Genomic DNA, 26,538 nt, shown 5'->3' on the forward strand with positions numbered 1-26,538 from the left:
TGAATGTAAAAGATGTGTTGCATGAACTAATTAGGATGAATGAGGTGTTGAAGGATAAAAGAGTGTTCATCTGTAAACCATGTTCATCTTTGAAAGAAAACATTCTTATCTGCATAAACAATATGATATAACACGATTCCATTGTTAAAAATAAGATGACTATAATAGTTAAAAGATTTCATTTAGTGTTTTTTTTTTCTTTTTACACATTATTCATCTTTTAAACTCATGAATAAACAATTGTTTGAATGAGAAGAGTGTGACTCTAGATACTAATAATGACTATGACTACCACTCATGCAGTTAAAAAAGGAAATATAGCCAATTTTTTTTTCAAAGTATTAATAAAGCTAATGCATACAAAGTAATTTGCAAGTACATATCATTTTCTTTTAAACAATAATTATTTGTAGTAGTTAATAATTTATCAAATTATTAATTTGCTGTGATTCAAGATGGTGCCACGTGAACACCATATAAATCAATTAACAATTTTTACAAGATCTTTAATACATATGTTTTAGTAAGTGATAAATTCAGATCCACATTTTATAAAAAAATAATGAAAATATAATATGATGAGAGCCTTAAAATTAAAAAAAAAATAGGATCTTGTATAATATCTTAAATTTCAAAGAAAAAAATAAAATTTATAATTTCTTGTGTATCCAAAGATTTAAATGTGTCATTTTGAAATTTTAATATATTTAAAGCATAGACAGTGAAAAAAGAGAGTGGCTTAGTAGTTATACCTAGGTAGCAAATTTATTGAAGAAGAAGGAAAAGCGAAATTTGGTGTGAGAAAGAGAAGAGCAGGTGGATTGAAAGTGTTCGCTGGAGCTCCACTACCACACCCACACCCACTGTTGGATCCTTCCTCAGCTCCTCAGACAATACATTTTCTCCCTTCGTTTTTTTCCACTTCCATTTTCTGCCTCCTGCTAGGTACTCCCTTCGATTTCCCCTTTCCCTATTCCATTTCTTCTTTTAAAGTTTTCATTTTTACTCTAATTCTTAATCACCCACATAATTCATTCTTCCACATGAGCTATTTGCCCTACATGCGCCCACTTTCTTCAATCTTCAATTTGTTGGTTCAAACGACGATGAGCGTGTTTTGTTCGGTGTCGTAGCGGAAAATGTTTTCGTTATTTCAGAAAAAAAATGACGTGGGTGAAGTTATTCCTCTCCTCATTTTTAAATATGTTTTTCGGCAACTTTTTTGGGTTAGTTTTGTGTCGTGGGTCTGTTAAGGGCGTTTCTTTGTTTGATATATATATTAAGGGATTCGATTTGAGATTCATGCAATATTGTTTTTTACTTGTTAGAATTTTATTGAAGATTTAGTTTAGGTGGTTCTGACAGACAATGTCTTTGCTTGTTATAATTATAATAAGAATACAAAAGAATTCTGCAATGTGATTGTAGATGCTAGTAGAATTTTAAAAACTATTGCGACTGTGATTTACCTGTCCTCCCAGTATTTTTGTAAACAATTTAACATTTAATTGTAGTTAAATAATTCTAAGGGTGCTTGAGGTGTAGGTGAAATGCAGAATCCAGATGCAAATCAGCTTCCTGAAGTTGATTCGTTGCCAGATGGGTTTGTTGAGAGTACTACCGAGCCTCTTGCTCCTGCAACTCCAACTCCTGAACAAGAGAAGCCTCTGAATAGTTACAAGGATGATGGTTCATCCGACCTTATTCATTCTAATGAACTATCAAATGACATGGGAGCAAAAGAATTTCAAACCAATGATGGTAAGCAAGATCAGTGATCAATTTTTTTTTTCATGTTCCACTATCTAATGCACTCAGTTTTGATGCCTTAGACTGCTCGGTGGAGATTTCCTCTAGTAGCTGTGCGCAGCAAAATGAAGGTGTACAGAGTACACCTCCTGTTGCTGTTTCTGTTTCTAAGTCTCCACCATCCAGATGCTGTGAGGTAAAGGAGACACATCAAGGAGAATGTCAAAGTTCAGATGGATGTAATTATACTAAGCCTTTTTGCGTCCCTTTTTGTAGATTTTCTAACTAGTAGCTACATGCTAATATTTGTTTAGTTTCATGGAATTACATGAGTAACGGATTGATCTTGACTAAAGTAAAGACAGGTTTCTTTTTTGGACTCCTTACTATTGAGTATAACTCTTTCATTCGCTTATAGATACTATCTGTACATGTCCTGTGCAAAATTTTCTTCTTTGCATATGTATTTTCCTTTAAATGGAACTAACAGTCCCTGGTTGCCTAATGATTTCTAAAATGCCTCTGTATTCGATGGTGCAACTTGCCATCATGTATACACAAATTTCAAAACTGGAGGCTTCCTTATTGGCCTTTGTGTGTGTATGCTGAATGTGACTGGAAAACCTTGTAATCCTTCTTTGTCTTTAGTTTTCTAGTTCAAACTTTGAACAGTCTCCATATTATGTGGAACTGGGTATTCTCTTTGTTATGGCCTCCAAAGTTTATATTGACCATATTAAAATTGAGAACAGACGGGGCATAACTTGATTGTAAAAGCTAGATCATAGGAGGATTGCCCATATCATTTTAAGTAGGACTTTGATCATATTCCTACCCATCGTGGGATGTAACACTTCCCTTATACTCAAGATTGGACACCTGAAGTGTGAAATTTGCAGTATTGGACACTTCTGATTTTGGGTGACTGTAATATTAGGATTGGGATAGAACCTAATACCATAATATATTAGAATTAAGAGCAGATGAGGTTTACGTCATCTTAAAATCTGTCTCAGGGGGTTGGGGTCAACTTGCCCTACTTATTATTATAAGGATTATTTTGATCATATACTATATTTTAGATCTCTATGTTGAATTACTGTTGTCTTCTAGTTTTTTCTTTGAGTATTTGACATGGTGTTTGTGTTGTTGCTAATTGCTTTTGCAGCAACTGGTGTACCTTTGGAGACAAAAGCATTGCCTGTAAAGAATGTGTGTTCATCAGAGACTGTTGATTCTTCAAAAAACAAAAAATCAGTCAGTCAATTATCTCTGTTAATTTCTATATACGCTAATGAATTATTGCATATCTTTTCTGCCATATATTTCTCAGTCTGTGTGTGTTTCCTCTGGCTCATAAATTTTGCTATTTATTTTGAACAGTTGATTAAAAATGTCCTTGACTGTTCAACTGACATAACTTATTTGACCCACAACTAGCCTTTTGGGCATTGGGTCTGGTAGGAATTAGCTTGGACTGGCAAGGTTTACTGAAAATAAGCAGAGCAATACTGTTTGCTTTATGATAAAAAAATTGAACATTTTTTAAATTGTTAGGGTCTGACTTTACAAGTATAATGTACTTTCTCCCCCTTAAAGAATGGTAATGAGGCTGTGCAGATTAATTCTGGAGTTGTTAGGTTAGGTTATCTTTGTGAGAATGGTATAGACAAGTTTGTGGAGGATTTGGAAGAATGTTTTAAACAAGTGTTAGGTTATCCTTGTTAGGTCAACACATTATAGCTTAGACTTCATAAACAATATCCATTGTAATTTCTGAATGATAGGACATTTTGTAATGCTTTAGCTCTTTAGTTTGTTTATAGCAGTGTATTTGTAAAGGAGGTAAGTTAATATACTCTGATTGTACATATAGATCGGACTAGTTGCTAGATTAGGTTCTATTGAATTGAATAGAGAATTTGGATGGAGCATCACAATTGTTCCACATCAAACAATTTAGGTCACGTTGAGTTCAGTGAGTACATCAAAATCAGACAAAAACATCCGTTGTGGTACTGCTAGTTTTGCGCAATCACTGGTTGAATACAGAGTCTAATATACTTTTGATGTATACATTATGCTTGGTCAATATCCAGAAAGCTTTGTAGAAAACCCTCTTTTTTCTCATTATAAAATGAGCAGAGTCATTAATGTGATTACCTCATTCGTTTCAGTGTCTCAGTAAGTATAAAGGATTGTTTTGCATATTGTATTTGAATTAAAAATGTGATAGAATGAACTATATTTATCTCCTTTTTATCAACATGAGCCAATTTGTCTTCTTTCTTTTGTCATGTCACAATGAGTATATGAAACTACATCTAGGAGAGACTGAATAGTTGAGCTTCTTAATTTGTCAGGAAACTGGTGAAAAGCGAAAAAGTGCAAAGCGTACTCTTAAATCAGAGAAGGAGCTTTTAGAATTTACACTCAATTATCAACAAGTGTTAGCAGAAAGAGATGCAGGTATGTTGCAATGAATATGACCACTGCTGTTTTATAAAGTTTTGGATGGAAAGCATCTGTGAAAATTCTAATCAAATTTTTGGAGTTCTTATTTATGCCAGTGTAAAGTAATACCTTGGCATTTAGGGAATATTCACTCTATTAATCAATTAGCTCTGTAATTGAGCAATCAAATAATATCTTCTATTGGTATTGTGTTTTTCTCTATTGGCTTTCCTTTTATTTTACGTGCACCATTTCTCTTGTACTAGTAAGTGTACTCCTCAAGTTGTTTCACTAAAATGACCATTTAAACATACAAGTTTTCCTTTTGATGGTGTGGGTTAGGTTGCTGGAGGTTTGGGTAGACTTTTGAGTTGTTTTGACACTTTTTATTGAAATAGTATCAATTAAAACACTATATCTAAGACTCTTTTTGGAATCTTTAAATGGCAGCATCTAATCTGTAGCCACATTGATGCTAGTACTTGTTCATCAACATTTGCCTTTCTTTTTGCAGCTCTTGCGATCCGAGATAAGCTTGAGTCATTGTGTAGAGAATTACAACGTCAAAATAAAATGCTGATGGTATTTTTCTATTGGACTGTTACCTCTTAAACTGATTTTATAATATATAACTACTCCTAGATGTGGAAGTTATATACCTCAATTTTGTTTCTTTCTTATATGCAATTGAGGTCTGCTGATTTTTGCAAATGTTGCTGGGAAGTTAAACTCCCTGATTGGAACTAGTTTTTCAATAAAAGAAGTTCTATCTATTCGAGACGGTAGTGAAAAATTTAGTCTGGAGGATAGCAAATTCCTTTGTATACAGAAAGAGTTGAGAATTTTAGATTTTGGAAAATCATTGTGTTGTCTTGCTCCCCAGTGATGTATATTTATATATGCAAAGTTTGAATAATTGAAAGTACAACTCTGAGAAATCAACAATAAAGGCTACAGCCTGACATACTTGATATAACAAAAGCAACTCTATAAAAGCTATATAATAGAAGATACTCATTATTCAACACTCCTCCCCTTTGTTAGAAGTGCTTAACTTATGTGAAGGGGTTGATTTGTTGCAATAGGTTAACTCATCTTTTATATTACCTATCTGACACTTATCTGCAGATCATCAAATCTTTTTTAGAATTTTACTGATGCAAGATCCCATATAAATGAGTGGATCAGCTAAGAGATAATTAAGATCTCTTAGACATTTTTTCATATTTCCATCCTTAAGTCCCCTCAAGCTAGGGCATATAAATTCTATGCATCAGGCTTTGAATTTATAAACTAAATTCGAGGTCCTCTAAAGTATTTAGCAGTGTTATCACTTATCGGCCATGGCGTCGCCATGGCGGATTTCGGTGGCGGTTTTCCTGACCACCGCCACAACAAGGCGGTGGCGAATCGGATTTTGCATGGTGGCCCATGGCGGCCGCTATGGCCATGTCAGAGTGCTAACGGATATCGGAAATATCCAAAATATCGGAAAAATATGGTGGCAGCGGCGGCGACGGCGGCTCCGCACGCTGTGACGACACGGAGAAGGGTTGCGGCTGCTGAAGAAGGGCTGCGGAAGACCTAAACCTAGTTTTAGGAAACAGAAATTTGGGCCAAAGGCCCATTTCAGCTTTAACGTAATAAAAACCCTAAAATTTAAATACTGAGTGTAGTGGGTAGGTGGTGTGCAGCTGGGAAACCCTAATTTAAACATGCCAGCTTAATTAACTTTAGGCTTATGGGCCTATTTTAGGCCCATGTAAAACATATATAACTATTCTCAACAGCATATCATTTTATCTATGCCACCCTAAACCCTAATTATTCAAATAAAATTTGAATGTGCTGCAGGTGCATCAACTATTAAACCTAATTAAGAGTTCAAAACCTACTTAAATCAAGTTTGGGCCTTTGGCCCATTCCAACATGAGCTGTTAAACCTAATTAAGAGTTCAAAACCTACTTAAAATTAGTTTTTTTGGCCCTAATTTTGGCCATTTAAAACATTATACTTGTTGCAATCCATAATATATTTTTTTTATCTCCGCCACAACACCTTCCGCCATAACCCGTTATGCTTTTCGTTATAACTTTATAAAGGATTTATGGGGTCTCCGTTATGATCCGTTATCCGATATCGATAACACTGGTATTTAGTCAAAATATCTGCAAGTTGATCACCAAAGTTGATAAATTCAGTTCTTATCTCCTTGGATAACAACTTTTCTTGAATAAAATGACAATCAATTTCAATGTGTTTAGTTTTGTCATGAAACACTGGATTGGAGACTATATGAAGGGCTTCCGGATTATCACAATATTATTTCATCGGTTCGACTTCACCAAATTTCAAGTCTTGTAAAACTTGTTTCATCCACACAAGTTTTCATGTAGGTAAAGCCATAGTTTGGGCACTTCATGGGCAACAACATTTTGTTTCTTGATCCTCTAAGAAATAAGATTTTCTCCAATGGATACATAATACTCTATAGGACAACTTGCCCAATTAGCATCACAATACCTAAAAACTTGACTATTTCTGTTATTCTCATACAACAACCTTAGGGTGTTCAAAACCGAACTGATAAAAGAAACCGAAAACTAATCCAAATAATCGATACCCAGAAAAAACCTGAATTTTTTTGGATTGTTTTGGGTTTTTTTTTTCTAAGAACCGAGTGGTTAGGTTTGTGGTTTGAATTTTCAGCCGACCCAAACCAAACCGAACCACAATATACCTTCAATATATATTTTTATTATAATAATAATAGTAAGTTATACATTTCAACCTAAATCTCCTTGCAAAGTTACATGGTTCGCATCACACATTTGATTTGTGAGTTTCTTTATTTCTTTTCAGTGTTGATGTTCTCAATTCCCCTTGAGGGTGGCACCATCAACTCCACAATTTTGCTTGAACTTTTGTTGTAGTTTTATGTTCCTTAAGTTGATATTAAAATTTTGCTTCATATTCTTTGGTATTAGACTACAAGAATAGATGATTTTAGCTTTTAATGATATTAAATATTCAATCTTATGATTTTATTAGTTTTTTTTGCAAAGAAATACAAAGAAAACTCCTTAGAACAACCTAAGTAAAACGATACATAGGGAGTTTATACCTATTGTGGAAAGAACCTAAAGAAATGCTAGATGACATACAGTTATACCAAACATACTCAAGCCTATTACTCAAGATGTCTGGAAGAAAAAGCAAGGTAGAATCACTCTCCAGCCACAAACGCATGTAACCAGTCTCTTTCGCATGCTCCATAGCAATGATATCTCCCATAAACTCTACAAAGAGGGAAGATTGGATCCCAAGGAAAGAAGTAAAACCACCAACAAACTTCCCATACTCTCTCTAAAGATACCAACACAAGCAGTTGCTAGGGGAACCTCTAGTAGGACTATCAATGTTGACTTTAATTCAGCCAACAAGAGGAAAACTCCATAAAACTTGGGTAGGCTTGGAGACTTTTCCAGGCCTAGTACTGATACCAAAGAACTTCAAGATAGAGTCAGATATATCATTATACATATATTTATTTGAAGATTTATGTAACATTCTAATGTAGCTCTTAATAGAATCAATGGCGAAATGGGTATTGATCTCTTGCTGAAACCTGGAATAATTTCTCCTCATCCAAACTGAAAAACAAAATAGCAGCAAGTCTAATATGTTTCACAAGAGGGCTCCTGACATACTTAATAAAAGATATAAGGTCTGTAGAAGAAGAAAAAGGCATCCTAAGGAAAACTTGTTGGAGCCAAGTCCAAACATACACACCATTAGAGCATTCAAAAAAGAGATGAGAAATAAACTCCTCATTAGATTTACATAAAGAGCACAAGGAGCATAAAACCACCTATCTATGCTGAGTGTGAAGATCAATAGGCAACCTATTGTGAAGGAGTTTCCATGAAACCAAGGATTTAGCTGGGGAATGGAAGAGGACCAAATAATATTACCCCAATCACAGATGTTTCCAGAAGGGGAGAAAAAAAGGCGAGCAAACTTCTGATTCAAAATGCCAGAATCCTCAGCCATCCAATTAGGAACATCCTTAACCTAAGAAATAATAATATTCTTCAATCTCGAAAACTAAGGTATATCAAACAAAGGCGAGGGAAGAGACCAAGAACTCCCATTCCAAGCCTCAGAGACTTTAGAAGAAAGCTCTAACCTATCAAAATAAGGAACACCTATAATCAAGGATAAACATCTAGGAGAGCACCAGAGGTCATTCTAGAAATTAACATTATTCCTTGGGCCCACGGTCCAAGAAGTATTTTCAAGGACCAAATCATATAAATCTTTAATACTTGGCCATATGGAGAAGGTCTAAAAATAACAATCTTCTAATTAGTAACCTGGAAACCACTATTTGTTTTAGGAGAACAAACCTTAACTCAATTCACAATGACATAACCTTGCTTTAAAGTATCTCTACTCCAAGTGAAGTTTCTGACCCACTGATCAATTTGTTTAAGCAAACTAAGAGGCCATTTTCAGACATGGAAGCTATAGGAGAGAAATCTAGTAATAACAGTATTAACCAACTGAATTCTACCCATCATACTCAAAGCTTTACCTTTCCAAGAGGCAAAATTTTGACTCTATCTGCAAGCGGCAAAAAGAATCGGGTTTTAGGAGCACCCACAAAAATATGGACACCAAGATAAACAAAAGGTTAGGCCCATGATGTTGTTAAACTCGAGGATCGGAAATGAGATAAAAATCATAACTTGACTCGTAACAATTACTACACAACTAAAAATAGATTCATAATTCATAAAATATTAATATATAAAATAATTAATAAATTCAGAAATGTTTAATACACTTAATTATCCAAGGAAATCCTTTTCTTGCACCCTCACTGCTTGCTCCCATTATAAAACAAGGCTACCAGGAAGCAGTAGAAGGGAAAAGAAGAATGTAACAAAGAAGAGTGAGTGACCAGCGGCGACGACCTGGCGAGTAGAGGATCGAGAAGCTCTGTCGATCTCCGATTCTGATCCGCCGTCCGAGTCACCTCGGCTTGGCCTCCAAACTCGCTGAATCGTGCGAGTATGCTACTGTAGTCGTGATTTTAACAACACTCTACACTTAAGAATAGACTTAACTCTTCTAACAAAGCTAACATAATCACCTGCAACGAAAAAAATGTTTTTAGCATAGTTAATGTATTGACTCGAAGATGTACCATAAGAATGTAAGAACATCATAAGATCAGTTACAGTCCTATAGTCAGCCCTGCAGAAAAGAAGAATATCATCGGCATAAAGAACATGAGAAAGAAACTCAATCTTTTGGACCGGCCATGGGAAGCATCTTTTTGCAGGATATAAGGTGAGAGATCCCTTTACTCAGGACTTCTTCAACAAGACAAAAAAAGCAAAAGGGAGAGAGGGTCTCCATGACGGACACCTCTACCACAAGGAAAAAACCTAGCCATATTACCATTTATTTATTCTAATAGATAGCATAACTGAAGAAAGAATAACCTGGATCCATTTAGAGAAGGTTTCATGCAAACCAAACTGCTTTAGAACCAATTGCAAGAAATCCTAGTTAAGCGTATCAAAGGCTTTATGAATATCAATCTTAAAAGCAATGCTCCCCCCTTTACTTTCTTAGACAACATATTTATAGCTTCAGAGGTAACACAAATGCTGTCCTAAATATGTTTGTCTTGCACAAACTATACTGATTGGAAGAGATGATCTTAAAAGCAATAACAGCCAACCTGTCAGCCAGAATTTTGGAAATGATTTTAAAGTGAAAATTGGCCACAACAATAGATCTGAAATTCTGAATAAAATCAACTCCAGGAATTTTAGGAATCAGGGAAACAACATTACAATTCATTCCTGGCCAAATCCAACTGTATATGAAGAATTACTTGACAGTGTTACAAACATCAGTGCCAATAATATCCCAGCAAGCATGATAAAAAGAACCACCAAAACCATCTGGCCCAGAGAACTGTTAACATTAATGTTAAACATCACATGCTTAATTTCCTCAAAATCAGGACATTTAATCAGCATAAAATTTTATTCTCCCAATACCAAAGAAGGAATATATTAGTAATTGACCTGTTCTGCTCATCATAAGAGGAATTAGCAGTGTTAGAATAAAAAGTTTTGTAAAAGGAGAGATCTCTTGGGATTGACATTTAGTGTGTCCTTCCTCTTTGGGGCAGTTCATGTTGATTTGTCATTAAGGTTTTTGTAACAATGTTAAAGCTCTATTTCATGGCATTATGAAGTGAATTTAGTACTTTCATTTACCTGATTGACGTGGAGCAGAATGGTTGCATCTTTCAGAATGTCTCTTTTCCTCTGAACTTTATGGTCCTCAGTATTGTTGTTCATGCTGCTTCATGACTGTTACACGTATTTGCTATTTCTGCAATGTGGAGAGACTAGGCAGTCTTGTTGCATGCTTGAGTAGTTCATTATTTGAAACCCTGCCCTAGTTGTACCTACCCCTTCTTCTTCATAATAATATATAATTTTCTATCCTGGAAAAAAGTCATCTCATTAGAAAATGGCTATATGTGATTTTTTTCTCCGGTTTATTATATTTTATTTTTTAATCTGTTTCTAATTATCATCATGAAATACTATGGCTGGGTTCTGATTCATCTTACTTTAAAATCTACATCATGATGCTTTTTAACAAAATGATCAAGATTTTTCTATCATTTTCAGGAAGAATGCAAGCGTGTATCAACTGAGGGGCAAAACTTAAGGCTGGATTTGTCAGCCAAGTTTCAAGATGCAATCAAGGTTTGAACATTGTCTTGTTTAGAAATAAGAATGTATGATATTATGATCAGTGTGCAGTGGGTATCCTTTCATTATTGAAATTTTATTGGTGGAATGTGGTTTTAAGTGATTATGAAAACTGTCATGTTATTTCTAATTAATTGTATTGTATTAGTACTCAACAAAATAGGCTGAAACTTGGTTGGAATAAAATCTTTTATTTTGAAGGAGGATTTCATGTTTCTAGATTTGCCATGTAATATGGTTCTTTTCTTGCTATCTCTTTGGTGCTGTGTGGGTGATTTCCTTAGATCAGTATCTCTTGAAAGATATGCAGAGGCGGTTGCACATGGATATAAAACATTAGCTGTCTTTTCTTTGTATAGTACTTAGTTATGGAGGATACCTTATCTGCCCCTTTTTGGTACCCTTTGTTCATGTTTATTATAATCTCTTTGACTTAATTATGGCTAAGTTATATGGAAAAGCAAGTGATACTGTGGGCACTTATCCGTAAATCTAAATGTCTGCATTAAGGTTGGAAATTGATGAATTTTATCTCAGAATACAAGAAGAAATATCTCTTCTAGCTGGTCCATGGTTATAGCATTGTCTATCAAATCTTTCTTAAATGAACTTAAAATCGCCATAAATTACTGTATCTGTTATGTTTTTCCTTCTATAATCAGTTGACTTATGCTTCAGGTTGGTAGAATATATGTTTCAGTGTTTATTATAACCTCAGAAAATTATGCTTGTTTTCTTCTAAGATGATTTTGGTGATTGCATCATATGCTTCAATTTTCCTGCTTTTCATTCCATTAAGGTTAGTTTCCCTCTGCTACAGGATGTTAGCAATAAACTTGAAGAACGAAAAGATGAATGCCTTTCTCAGCTTAAAGAGAATGACATGTAAGACCCTGACAAGTTGTGAAAGTAAAATTTATAGTTTTCCATAATGTATCAGAAAATATATATGTTTCAGCTATACATATAACACATATGTTGATGCTTCAGTATTTTATTTTGCCATATGGTATTATTTTCTGGGCCTATAGGTTATCAATTTCTCTGCAATGCTTGTCTAGAATGCCAATCCTATTATTTTGGTTATTAATTTGTTCGGGTTGCATTATTTTTCCCATCTGTGCTATTGCTTTCCTTCTTGCTATTTTTCAATAAACTTTGTGTTGACTTCATATGTTTTATTGCCTGCTACCTCTTGCATAAGGTAATCTTTAAGACAATTTATTGACTGCCTTTTCCTTACTAAGCTAAATCTTCATTTCCATTTGTGTTTGGTTTGATGTTTTTGGTTCATCACTATAGATGGTAATGTCACTGTAGACTTTTTCTTTGGTACTCTTAAATGCTATTTTCACAACATAATTTTGTTGGCCACCAATGAGAATATAAACATGTACTCTTAGTGTCTTTTTGAAAGAAAAACTTGGATATCAAACTCTGTAATTTAGGGCCAAACTGCTAACTAGTAAGTTGTTATTACATAATTACATTTGTGTTTGCAACCCGTGGGAAATCTAAAAAAAGGCTACCTGCAAATTTCTTGCTAATATCTTGGAACCTGAAATATTGTTATACATTGTGTCAACGGTATCAAACTTTTATGTATTAAAGCAATTTATGTTCATATAATACTCTACAGTAATTATATATTGCTTTTGTCTACACCTGCTTCATCTGACCTCCCCTGTCCCGTAGTTGCCCATGTTCTTGATTTATCAATTATTGGGTTTTGCTGTGCTGGGTAACAATAATTTGATTAGATTGCTTTAGTGTTAGAAGCACTCAGCAGTACCTATTATTTATAATAATTTCAGATTGATTTACATTAATGGGGAATTAAAATATTTAGCTCCCAAAACTCCCAAGAATAGCTACTATACATTTGATCTGCAATGTTTGTTTATAGAAGGATCCTCTAAGGTCAAAAATCAAATTACACTGAAGTAACTCTTCCTAAATATTACCCCATCATTAATATATAAAAAGTGAATTTTACTAACCTTTAAATTATATTTTCATATCATGACTATCCATTTCAAATTTGTAAAATTAAACAGCAATAACAAGATTATCAAATGAATCATAATTTAGCATATTTTGAATAGTATACATTACATTGATTTATATATAAACGATACAACAAATAATTTTATATTAATATATAATTCTGTATCTATGATCTATGTGAAAGGAACTTTTAGTCTAAACTAAAAATATGTAACTCCCATAGTAGCCATTAGACATTTGCTCTGTTTAAAACAATAAGCAATGCGGGCAATGTTTATAGATGGATTCTCTAATGGTAGAGATCAAATATTGCATTAATGTAACTTTTAGTAAATATTACACTTTCAATAACTTTATATAAAAATAATTTTTCCTATCCAACCTTTAAATTATATTTTCACATCATCATGATTACCATTTCATTTTTTGTTAAAAAAGAACAACAATAACAATGTGATAAAGTGATTCATATTTTATTATATTTTAAATAGTATACATTGTGTCGATTTTTATCTATATAAAGGAGATATTAAATAATTGTAGTAATATAAATTTTGTATCTATAATCTTTGCAAAAGGAATTTTCAATCTAATGGTGAATCTTGAAAAAACATTATCCGATAGAAAATATTAATCGGTGTTAAATTTGGTAATAATTGTATCGGGTGTGATTTGATCCCTCTCCGTCCTCTAATTGTTTGTGATGAACACAAAATAAGTTGCTTTAAATTTCAATACAGGTTAAGAAACAAGCTAAAGCAGCTTGCTGAACAATATGACCTCTCTGAGCAACAATATGCACAGAAGGTGATGGTTTTTCTTTTCTTGTGGTTGACATTGATGATATAGTTGTGTTTATAAACTCTTGGAACTTATTCACTTTAATGTTGTATTTCTTCAACAGTTGAAGCAAAAGTCTTTGGAACTACAGCTTTCTGATTTAAAAATGAAGCAACACGAAGAAAAATTGATTCAGGAACAATCACAGATAAAATTATATGCAGAACAAGTATCTCAGTTATTAGCAACTGAAAAGAGTTTACGATTGCAGCTGACAACTGATGGAGAAAAATTCCAACAATTTCAGGTTTTATTTTTATTCTCATTTTTTTATTTGTCATAATTTAAATGTATAGCCTCTTTTGCTACAACGTGCTCATTGTTTGCATTAAGGTCCTGGTTTGCTAAATATTTGTAATTTGTAACAATTTGTGGTTGGATTCATAAATGTCTTGCCCTAATCGTGACTTTGGTTTCACATCCTTTCTTTATTTTTATGACAATTGACACAAATGAAGATCGTATATTTGTAGTTATTTGTGCTTGGTTTTGTTTTCCCAGATATTAATAATTTTTAAAAACTTACACAAACTCTGTATCTTCTGATTCTCTTTCAGTCAACTGGTGCAAGACAAAGATCATTCTTGTTTCCACACATGCTATTTTCTGGTCTTTATTTGACTGACTTGACCCTCCTTTCAACTGTTTGCTTTTAGGCATGTCATTGATAACTTTGTTTCCTGAGTACATCTGGGCTGTTTGGATAACAAGCTTAAAAGATCATTTAGCTGAAAAGCTGATTTAACTTGTTATAAACTAATTTTAGCTTACAGGATAAGCTTAATTTATTTTCTTCTTTTGTAAGTGCTTATAAAAATGTTTAACTAAACTGTAAAACTTGGCTTCTCTTTTTGGTTTCTTTTTCTGGCTTTGGCTTTGCTTCTTGCTCAAGGCCTCTTTTAGAATGTCCTGAGGCCGATCTCCCCATTCATACACTATTCTGATCACACGTGCTTGACACATGCATTGAATTTCAGGAAGCCTTGTCAAAGAGCAATGAGATTTTTGAAACATTCAAACAAGAGATTGAGAAGGTAAACATAATTTCTCTTGCATATTTTACTTGTTCAAGACTAGTAATTTTTTCTTAATCATATATCGGATGACTGTAATTCTAAAGTCCTATCTTTTCCTTTATTGTGGTTAACAACCAGATGGCAAAATCAATCAAGGAACTCAAGAAGGAGAATCAATTCTTGAAGAGTAAATCTGAGAAGTCTGATGTTATACTTATAGAGTTAGTTGATGAGGTATATGGTTTATGTTTCCTGTTCTTGAGCATTTACCATTTTAACATGTTATAAGAATTAAGAAAGAGAGACAAAGATAAAGAGATTAATTGGCCTCAATTGTGTTATACACACTAACATATGCATGTACCCGGAGAAATTATAAGATACCCAAGATGCTCATGTACCCTAGCATGTTTCAAACATCTATTACATGCCATTTTCTGTAGCACTCTCCTTTAAGCGGATGCATAGATATGAATCATGCTCTGTTTGTTAACGCACAATTTTTTAGTTCCCTGCTAAGGCTTCACTGAGTGAATTTGTAATCCACCTCTAAGCCCTTTGTTTTTCACAGGATGAAAGCTTCCAACATTTCATGTATTGAAATGTTAGAAAAATTGCTGCACAAAATGTTTCTTGGTTAAGCTTTTTTTTTTTTATAATGCTGTATATATTTTATTTATATTTCATTAAGCTTCGGACACTGATTTTTTTGGCATTTTCATTGCTCATAGTATTAATGTTTTTTCATAAAATAACTTATCTACAACATCTATGAAATTTACGAAATTATTGTCTGAGCAGCGTGAGCGCTTGAAGAAACAATTGGAGAAAACAAAAAATCAGAAAGAAAAACTTGAATCATTATGCCGGTCTCTGCAAGCAGAAAGGAAACAAAGTTCTTCAGAGAACAAGAGCAATATTTCAGTTCAAACATGAAGAAGAGCTGGTTCCTACTTCCTGACATCTATAGATAGATAATAACTTCTGGAAGGAAATGTATTTTCTAATACTACGTTTGACAGTGAGATGGCTTTGGTTTGACAGGGAATTTGCTTGCAGTTACATGAATGTGATTTTTTTTGCTATGTTATTATTTCTTATGCATTTCAAGATTTGAAAAAGGGTGAAATGTCTTTGTTGATCTTGTCATTCATTCTTGCTTTTATGGTGCACTTACTCCTATGCTCAACATTTGTCTCTCAACTGATACTGTTTCTTAAATGAAAACTTCTGCTAAAACCCAAAATAATTATATTTACCGCAATTGTTTAGCTAATACTGATAAGAGTTAATTCCATTGTTTCTTATTTAATTTTGGGATAGATCGGTGAATACTTTTCTTTTTGGATTACAATATTTTAAATATACATTTAGCTTGTTTTTTATTTGTGATATATTATTCAATCACAATATGAATCATATCGGGATTTAATGTTTTTTTTTTCAAAATATTAAGTGATTATAAAAGTATTCATCTAATTTTATTCAATCACATTTTGTTTATCAATTATTAATTATAAATATTTCATTATGTTCATTAGCTTTTTATTTGATTTCATGTATATTTATAAACTAACATTTTGTAGGCAGATTTTACCCAAACTTTCTTTCTTTTATAAGATAAGATTTTGGAATATGAACATATCTAAACGTAATTAGACTTCTAATTATAACAAAATTTATACTATATGAAAGTTTGTAATTAAATAAATAAACTTGTCAATGGATATTTTATTTGTTGAGTTGTCAAGTGAGACAAATCCACGGCCAAATCTGCCCACCTACTAAAATAGTAAAATTTGGCAATGGATCAAAGTTTTGCCTGATGATTGAATGACATTATTTTTTAACCTCATAATTTTCAGTCCTTCAATAAATATATTTTTTTTTCTCTTTTTCCTTGTGGTTTATAAAAATGACTTCTGATTATGTATCGCAATTTTTTTTTCATAAAAAAAAAACTTATATAATTTAAAATTCAATCTTTTATTTTTGGATAATTTTAAAACTTTTTTTATTTTCGAAATTGTGTAATTCAAAAGCTTTATTTAATTCTAGATTATGAAATTTGAAAATTATTATTTTTTGTATGATTTTTTTTTAAATTGTACATTTGGGACTTTCTTCTAGATTAAACAATCGAAAAGTTTTTTTTATGACAAAAAATTATAAAACTTTTGAACTATGCAATATGAAATACTTTCTTATTTTAATCTCTATGACAAAACCCAAACAAAGGGGTTGGTGACAGCAAGGGGGGTGACAACGGCAAGGGGACTGTTTGGTCTTTTTATCACTCCTATGGAGGTACATATGGAAAATATGGAGTGTGCAGAAAGAAATGGCCTGACTGAATCCGTGATGGACACGATAGTCCACTAACGTCTTTTTACTAAGCACAATCCCCGCATCTCTCTCCGCACCCCATTTTAGACCCAGCCCAACCCAATTGTCCAGCCCCACCCATCTCATCTCGACTCAGATTCCGTTTCCCAATTCTCTCCCACTCAACTCACACGGAACCATAACCTCACCGCCACCCACCGGCACGCACCCTCTCCGCGACCAAATTTCTAGCTCTGCGTCACCGGTGTACTTTTTGAACTTAGGTTTGTTGGTTGTAAGAGAGTATATAACTGGCGAATGGCGTGCGGGAGACAATGGTAGCAGAGAATCCAGCAATGGGTACCGACAAGTCAAACCGGGTCGGGTTAGTTATATCCACCACATCCTCGATTCGGGTTTTTCTCTCCGGTGCGTCGAAAGACTCTACTCTTTCCGATGAACTTCGCCAAACATCCTCCGACCTGCTCCTCCAATCGGAGGTGCCCTACGCCCCACTTCGCGCTGTTTGGATGGCTTCTGATCCATCATCCAGACCAGACTTGACCCGACTCTTTTTGGGCACTCGTTTCGTCTTCTGCAGCCCTAAGCCCAGAGAGAAGGTTAGTTTTCTATCCCTACTCTCTGTTTCAAGTTCCCAATTTCCAATTCCATTAGATCATGATTACCTCATGTTTCTTTGGCTCCAAAATTTGTTGGTCGATTCAATTTTATGTTTACTATTGTTATTGGTGTGAAGAGTGAAGAATTGAAAGCGAGGCTGAAAAAGCTGGAAGATTTAGCGGAGCGGAAAGCGTATCAAGAACTTGTGAAGGATATTGCACCGCCTAGGGATGATGATCCGGAACCATTCTCTTCTTACAAGGATCAATTGGGGTTTGGTAAATTCTTCTTCACTTCTGTCCCCTACAAGAACTATGCCGAGCTCTAGTTTACCATATACATATACGAAATGAGTTTTAATTACAATGCGCTAATTACTATCGATGTTTAGATATTGACTTTCATCATAATTACACTGCACTAATCACTCTTGATGTCAAGATATTGATTTTTATCATAACAAATTTACAAATTATATCTAGAGCGGTTTCTAATTTGTTAACAATGTAAAAAACTTAGCATTTAAAATGTATCAAATCAAAAATTAAAAATGTATCAAATCAAAAATTAAAAATGTATCAAATCAAAAATTAAACTAACAAGCTCTGATGCTTAATTTGCTCATTTAGTTTGAACACCTTTGCCTAGATTCGGTAGGTTGTTTTGCTTTACAGTCTCATTTCGCAGTACCAGGTTTTGTTGCAGAACCAAGTAATATCAAACACTATAATGCAGATTGGCTTCGGAATTTCTTATAATTTTTACTAGTAATTAGTTGTTGTTTTTTTTCATTAAGGATTCAAAAGTGATTTGTATTGCTGCAAAAATGTAATTTGAGTGCAGTCTAATGTTGTGTTTAATTGTTTGTTTTATGTACATCGATGGTAACATATTTACATTTTTATGTTTCTAAATTGAACTGGACAGTGACTGTGTAAAACGTAATGTTTGTATGAAAGTAGTAAAGAAAAACGCATAGGTAAGTAAAAAGGAGATATTACATTTTATTGACTTTCATCTTTTGTTACACATTGAATATCCGATACTTCATGCATAGATATGGCCTCTAGCCTTTCTTTTCCAATGCTTGTTAATGTTAACTACATGTGAAGAAATATTCTTCTGGCATTGATACTGAGATCTTCTCTGTCTGTTTTCCTGTCTTCAGTGGAATTGATTTCTGTTTGGGATAGGCTATTATTGATGGTATGGTACTGATGGATTAATGATTACGTTAGTTATCTGTGGCCAATAACATATTACAGACTACAGCACTTATTATATACATAGTCACAAGATATTCATATTTGAGTTTGTTAAATATAGGGGAGAGACATTAAGCTGAAACAGTGTGTTTTTTAGACAACATGGATGCTTTATTTATATTGGGAAAAAGGAATAAATACAATTAATAGAGGAGATTTAATATCCTCTAATAAAAAATACCGAAATAAATATAAACATTGCTATTAGTACATATATAATTTATATTTTCTTGATTATATTGGATCTGCTCCTTATTTGTATGATTATAACAGAATTTAATTTCAAGCTTTTGTCAGTATAAAGAAATTTATATTGTCATCCAATTAGAAATTACACTGAATATGATTTCTTTTGTCATTTCAAAAGCGATTTTTTTTATAATTGCATAACAAATGTTAAAAACCTAGAGTTTTGATGGTTGAAAACTGAAAAGCTGTGCAGATATAAGATTATAGTCAAACTTTTGAGTATCATTTAAATTAGCAACTTCAATTATGCTTTAGTTAGTTCATTTTTATGTTTACCTTTCCCAAGGTAACTTGTAATCCTTATGAAAACATATACTGACTTTGCCGCTGGTGACGGTCAGTCAATAAATCAAGACCTGCAATTTTCTTATGCTGGAAGACTTTCTTTGGTGATTATTGGAGTAGTGATGTTAATTAAAAGTTAGCCCTTTAGTTCCCTTCTCTTACAAAGAAATAAGTTCAGTTTAGATGACAGAAATCTTTAGTCTGTTTTTCTCCTCTATTTTCTAGGGATGTCATTTGCCACATTTGGTATCTCTTATGTTATGTCACATATTTATATAATGTTTGTTCTCTGAAGTAGAGCTCTATTTGATATTTTTTTCTTTAACTTTTCCAGGTTTGCATGTTGTGGTTACCATGTTTACTGGCTATCTTATTGGATATGCTGCATTTAGAGCCTTGTTTAATCACAGTCCTGCCATGGTACTGTCTAAAATATGCTTTTCATTATTATTCATTTATCCTTGATTAGTTTTTTAGTTTTGAGCTCTCATCTCCTCTTCATTTCATTTCTTTTCTTCCTTCCTTCCTGTCTTGTCTCTATTTCCAGAATGCTGCTGGAGGAATTCTGGGGTTGGTTGGTGCCATGTTTGTTGAAACTTTCCTTTTCATTATTAGAAGTTCAAATGCAGATACCAACAAAACAAAAAAAATCAGATCAAGATCATCCTTTTCAACACCCAGTTCTAAGAAAAATCAGTAGAAATTATCAGGTTGGTTATTTCTCTGTTCTAAAAAAATATCATTGTTCTGAGTTACAGATATTTTAGAAGTGTGTGCTACTTGATAAGTCATGGCAAGCCCTTTGTCTTTTATGCAAACAACGTGAATATTGTTGCCTAGCCATAGTGTCTCAGAACTATGTTAGATTAGATGTCTTTATATCAGATATTGAATAAACACTTCGATGCTTGTAATTGTAATTTTATATTTTTATACTTTTATTTTTTTAAACTTCATATAATACTATTTTGAATACCATAGTAATTAAATGTTTTGTATTTAATCATGTTTATAATGACTTGTGCTTATTTTTAAAACATGAATATTCTCTTGTGTTTTTATTTTATTTTATTTTATATTAATATTAGATTAATTTCATGAAATATATTCTGACTGTGTTGAGTTCTATAACTTTTAAAATTTGCCATATTGCTGTATCCATGACCTTGCACTCCAAAGGTTTCGGACCTATCTGGATCCTCATAAGTACTATGTTAATATTATGCTCAGATCTCAATCTGGACTGACATGAGCACCTTGCCATCCCTCTGCATCTCTGAAGCAAGAAGTTGGAATTCTTTGTGGTTGTGAAAATTGTGCATGGATTTTTTTTTTCTCATCATCATCTACTTTTATTATTATTGGAATATAATCAGGAAAGAGGTACAGATATGCATCCCTATGGTTTTTTTTAATGTACAATGAGAACAACAAGGAGGGTATCATTCTGCACCGCATATAATTTGAAATTTCACTTTTACCTTATGAAATTTGTATTCTGGAATGTACAGGGAATATATTTTCTTTTATGTATTTCATATTGTACATTTTAAATACATCATTTTTTAATTATTTTTTGTAAGTTGCCTAATACAAAATTAATTTTTTAATTATAACAATATTTATATAAAATAAGCACACAATACGTTTGTCACAAACTATCATAATATAGAATTTTATTTTATTTTTTGTAAATCGCCTAGTACAAAATTATTTTTTTAATTATAACAATATTCATATAAAATAAGCGCATAATACTTTTGTCACAATCTAGCATAATATCTCATTAAGAATTAAAAGTTATTGTACAATATATTTTTTTTAATTTTAAAATACAAAAGCCTGTTCCATTCGACATTTGGTGTAAACAATCCTTTCATTTATGATGTCAGGGCTAATTAGAATGCATTATGTTGTTGGAGTACACATCTCTATAGTCAATCATGTATTGTATGATATCGGAGATCCTCCTTAATATCATGCATTCATTGAAATGATATTAGTTATTTAAATTATTAAATAAAATAACAAAGTCATTAGTTATTTAAATTATTAAATAAAATAACAAAGTCATGAAACAAGAATAAGGTTGTTCCTTATATGATGTTAGTCATGTCTTGTCATCGTCCAGATTATGTGGACAATGATGCGGCAATACATATTCTATCGATTCCTAGAAAGTATATACATGTGACACTGATTTGAATTAGGATATGTATTTGATTGTGCATGCTGATGATGTCAAACTAGTAACAAGGTGTTTGACAAAGTGCAAACATCGATCATCAATAACAATGACTACACCTCCTTCAAATGGTGGAGGAGACTTTCTATTCAAATTGTTGCAATACAATTTCTAGCAAATGGTAATGTGAGTACATTTGAGTTGAATATATCCTAAAAATATGAATATCATCTCAAATGACTTATTAGAACGATGATTGTCATAAGAAGTCTAAATCATCTTAATATGGATGACAAGATGTGTTTATATAATATTGAATCACATAATGTGATACTTGAGGGAGAAACTCCTAATAAGTGAGATTCATATCTCTACTTATTTAAAAAGTAATTATATATCCATGTTCATTTAAAGCAAAATATTATTTATATAAAATAAATCTAAATTATTTATTTATATATATTATTTATTTGTAAAAATGTGACATAACCTCTTAACTATTTTTTTTTTCAAAACAAATACCCTTAACTAACATGTGAAACAAATTGAAAAAAAATAAAAAATAATGTATTGTAGAATACTCTTGTGTTCCAGAATTCAAATCTCAAGGTAAAATTTTAACTTTAATTTATATGGGGTGTACTTTCACGAGTACATAATAGAATGGCCTAATGGGTGTTTCATTAAGAAGTCTTAATAAGAAATATCCTATCATTGTCTACTTTTTTTTATTCTGGGAATCCTTACTTTCTTATATTAGTATTTAACCATGTAAATAAATTATAAAATACTCACATGTGGCATTCACCATACAGCATAATGAGGAATATAATTTATATATTGAGTATAAAAATATTAAAAAAAACAATTTTAACTGACTTTTTATTACTGTTATTACATGCTAAAATGGTTAAATATACCATATTGAACATTGCACTTATATTTCAATATGATTGTCACTTTGACATGAATTTGATAAAAATAACTAGGTTATTTGACAAATGTGTCTCCAAAAATTAAAAAATGTTGTTACGAAAGTGGACTTTAAGCCTAACTCAATCCCATAAAACCGGTTCAATGGGGTAAGGTTTGCACCCACTTATATATTATGAAAGGCTCTCATCTCTAGTCGATGTGGGATCTCTAACACACCCCTCACGCCGAGAGTGATAGATAGAAGCTCGTGCGTGAGACTATATATTTTGGGTTAGTTTATTAAATAAGTTAAATTATAAATAATTAATTTAAAAACAAAATATTTAGATAAAATAATAATTACAAATATGGTTTAAACATTTTACTGCTCGTGTTTGTCTTAAAAAATGAGTTAAACAATGCATAAAACCTAAGAAAACTCATACAATTATGTAGCTTATTATATTATATATAAATGTCATATGATAATATAGTAGAAGAAATAAAATAATAGTAACTGAGATATGGATGATAATATTGTCTTAAAAATAAATTCCTAGATTCAGTTGTGAATTAAAAAGAAATTCTTAAAGTTTTATATAATTTTATAAATGTGTGTATATAAATAAAAGAGTTGTTTTAGAAATGTGACGATTTCCACGAGGCAGATCTCTTTTTGAGTGGTTGGAAACAGCTGTTATTCTTACTTTCTTTATTTGTTCATACAAACTGTCATTAGCCACTTTTCTATTTTTATATTATAGTTAGTTGAACGGGTAACTTATCAATCAAATTTAAATAAAAACTAAATACATGTGGAACATTAGATGATATTAACGTAAAATATTCAATGAAAAAAGATACCAATATAATAATAATACATTTTAAGTAATCTTTTATATGATTGACTATATATGTATTGGTATTTAAATTAGTGTTTAGTATAAAAATTTCAACCTCATAAATTTAAAAAGGAATCATTAGAATATTTATTTATGAAGTTATTCAAAATGATTTTATACATCTTTTAAGAAACATTAATCTTATAGAACTTGAAAACAAATAATTAATTAAAATAAAATTAATGTTAATTATTTAAAGTTATCTTTCATTTAGATTTATAACATATAATAGGATTTTCCATTTTAATGTAGACATTTTATATTCTTTGTTTTACCTTAACTGTATTTAAAATTATAGAAAGTTTACACATTTCATATAAAGTGATTTTCATAGTATGTATTTTATATTTTTATTTTATCTTCAATTATATTTCAAAATTAAAGAAATTGAAACAATTTATTTAAATACTAAAAGTATCTACACACATTTCAATCAAGTAATCACCCATTATTTTCTTTTACGTAATTAATGTTATTAATTTTTTTTGTTAAAATATAAATAAGCATAGAGTGTCATTTTCCTATTTGCAATAAATAATAGAATTGTCGATTTTAATGTACATATTCTATTTTATTATAGATTATATTTTAAACTTATAAAAATAAATATAGATTACTTATACGCTAAAAATAACTGGACATTACAAATAGTTTTTTATTAGTTTTGTGAAAGTACTATTATTTTTTTATTTTAATAAATAATATAAAAGCAGGTCGCATTAATAATATATAAAAAAATATTTAAATTATTGTCGAGTATTAACCTATATAACATAGACACTAATACGGATATGGATGTGGATACGGATATGCAGGACACAAATTTATATATTATATAATTATGAATTATATAAATTGACAATAAAAATTTATGTGTATAAGTATGTTTCAATTTTTTTAGCAGAAATATGTTTTTCATAGCTGGTTCAAAAATATTTGTTCTTTATTTTTATAATTATACTAAAAAATTTATACAATATTGCGAACTTTATTGGTGTTCTCTGTCCAACACGAACACGATATTTAAGAGGAGTGTCTGTGTAACAACGTGCCTTTTTTTTTAAACCAACAGAAACATTCTTCCCACCGTACCATTTTTCTTCTTTCTCTCTTTCTCTTCATATTCTCTTCTCTCCCTCTCTCCTAATTTTCTCTCCCAAACTTCATCTATTTTAGAATTTGATCATACCACGCTGTAGCTGAGAAGTTAGGAAACATTTCTACCCTATCAGATTTTTAAACAGAGTAAGTTCATTTTTACTCTAAATATCCTTTGTTCTGTGTTTTTTCTTAGGATTTAATCATCAATCTTGGTGGGGTCAGTTGAGAAGTTTAATCCTCTCAACTTATTCTATTATACACTGAATTTTTGTTCTGTTTGGATAATTTGCATTAGGCCCGTAAATCTTGAAGCTTTTCCAAACGGTGGGGAATAAAATTCTACAAGTTGCTTGGAAAGCAAACAATTGAGATAAGGGAAGCTAAATTTAATTTTTAAAGCACCCTAGGATAGAAGATCTGAATGCAGAAGGGACGTGGTCCCAATATTCAATTTTTTCTTGCAGTGATGTTGTGTGTTATATATATTGGGTTGTTTGTTTATATATTATTTAAATTTGTGGAAATATTAGGTTTTGATGATTTAGTATTAAAGTGTTATTTTTTTATGTCAAATAGACTTTTGAATATTGTGGATAACTTTTTGAAATGATATTGTATGACGGAATGGTATGGAATTGAATTCATACATTTGGGATAATGTATGGACTGATGTTTGCTGTGTATTAAGTATTGATGCCTATGTGGTAACAGAGTATTGATCTAAGTCACATAGACTAATATATCAGGTGATGAGAAGCTGATGGGGGAGTTCATGCACACCGTAACATATGAGATGCACAACTTGGATTGTATTGAACTTACCCTGATCCTTTCGGTTGGATTCGCTGGTAATCTTTGGATCAGGTATTAGTCTCTGGTAGGACTTACTTAATACGGGTCTTCCGGAAGACGTTGTTTGTTGAATATTCTGGATGTGTAGATCCATGTGAGATCTATGTGATTGTTTATTGTTGAGATTTGAAGAAATTTGAATAATTTGATAAATTGATCATGTAATTTGGTTTTCTCTTTTGATTTAATTGTGTATATTATAAAATTCTATTTTCACTAGCTTACCCTTGCTTTTCTTGCTGTGTTTGAACTGCGATGACTGTACTATGTACACGAGCATATGACCATACAGGTGCAGGAGAGCTTTAGAGGTTTCAGAGTCCTATTTTGAGTTGTGGATATGTAAATATTTGTATTTTTATAAATCCTAATAATGTATTAGGAATGTTTTGAAAAACTCCAAATTTGTATAGAGACTGGTAGAACTTTTATTGTAATAGTTATACGTAAATTATGAGGTTACAGTCTAAACTTTATTGGTGTTAAATATATAACTAAACTAAATTATAGGGGAGATCTTTTCATTTATAATGCTGATATATGACTCAAACAATATTATTTTCGTGAAAATATAAGTAGTCTTTTCCATAATTTAATCATAAATATTTAATTTATTATATTACAATAGAAGTAATTTAAAATTACAACTTAAAAAATATATTTATAAAATATTTTTTAATTTCTATAATTTTTTCTGCTAGCACTGATAAAAAAAACATGATATGAAGTTATTGAATAATAGGGTTAAAATATTTTTTTTAGTAAATATATTTAGTAATTAGATTTAATTTAGTTTTTAGAATAACCATTTCAATCCCATAATTTAAATATTATTCAAATGAATATTTATTTGTGAAGTTATTTAAAGTTATTTTTTCACAATATTTAAAATATAATTGATTTTACATAATTTTTAAAAAAATGTCCAATTCACCACAACACAATTAGTTTTAATTATACAA

General features: G+C 31.6%; 2 protein-coding genes across 2 annotated transcripts; both read left to right on the top strand.

Annotated features, from left to right (window-relative positions):
- Positions 1-703: 703 nt before the first annotated feature.
- On the top strand, positions 704-16,025 carry LOC137827781 (alpha-taxilin-like protein). The gene is made up of 13 exons (XM_068634098.2): positions 704-945; positions 1,546-1,761; positions 1,833-1,988; positions 2,918-3,006; positions 4,113-4,218; positions 4,718-4,785; positions 10,930-11,007; positions 11,834-11,898; positions 13,761-13,827; positions 13,925-14,107; positions 14,838-14,894; positions 15,015-15,110; positions 15,678-16,025. Exons 2-13 carry the CDS (start codon positions 1,551-1,553, stop codon positions 15,810-15,812), a joined length of 1,311 nt encoding a protein of 436 aa, XP_068490199.1. The 5' UTR covers positions 704-945; positions 1,546-1,550; the 3' UTR covers positions 15,813-16,025.
- A 1,194-nt stretch (positions 16,026-17,219) lies between these two features.
- On the top strand, positions 17,220-21,193 carry LOC137828235 (ER-based factor for assembly of V-ATPase). Its single transcript, XM_068634717.2, has 5 exons — positions 17,220-17,821; positions 17,959-18,100; positions 19,956-20,041; positions 20,169-20,331; positions 20,852-21,193. The coding sequence occupies exons 1-4, from the start codon at positions 17,537-17,539 to the stop codon at positions 20,319-20,321; spliced, it is 666 nt and encodes a 221-aa protein (XP_068490818.2). The 5' UTR covers positions 17,220-17,536; the 3' UTR covers positions 20,322-20,331; positions 20,852-21,193.
- The last annotated feature ends 5,345 nt before the right edge of the window (positions 21,194-26,538 follow it).

Source organism: Phaseolus vulgaris, chromosome 7 (assembly GCF_051622355.1).
Source record: "Phaseolus vulgaris cultivar YP4 chromosome 7, ASM5162235v1, whole genome shotgun sequence".
NCBI lineage: Eukaryota > Viridiplantae > Streptophyta > Magnoliopsida > Fabales > Fabaceae > Phaseolus > Phaseolus vulgaris.

Excerpts from the sequence above, each read along its gene's own strand:
- LOC137828235 (XM_068634717.2), top strand. The coding sequence starts at position 17,537 with ATGGTAGCAGAGAATCCAGCAATGGGTACCGACAAGTCAAACCGGGTC. Across the intron at positions 17,822-17,958 it reads GCCCTAAGCCCAGAGAGAAG|AGTGAAGAATTGAAAGCGAG; the intron begins GTTAGTTTTCTA and ends ATTGGTGTGAAG. Across the intron at positions 20,042-20,168 it reads TTAATCACAGTCCTGCCATG|AATGCTGCTGGAGGAATTCT; the intron begins GTACTGTCTAAA and ends CTCTATTTCCAG.
- LOC137827781 (XM_068634098.2), top strand. The coding sequence starts at position 1,551 with ATGCAGAATCCAGATGCAAATCAGCTTCCTGAAGTTGATTCGTTGCCA. Across the intron at positions 1,762-1,832 it reads AGAATTTCAAACCAATGATG|ACTGCTCGGTGGAGATTTCC; the intron begins GTAAGCAAGATC and ends TTGATGCCTTAG. Across the intron at positions 4,219-4,717 it reads GTTAGCAGAAAGAGATGCAG|CTCTTGCGATCCGAGATAAG; the intron begins GTATGTTGCAAT and ends TTCTTTTTGCAG.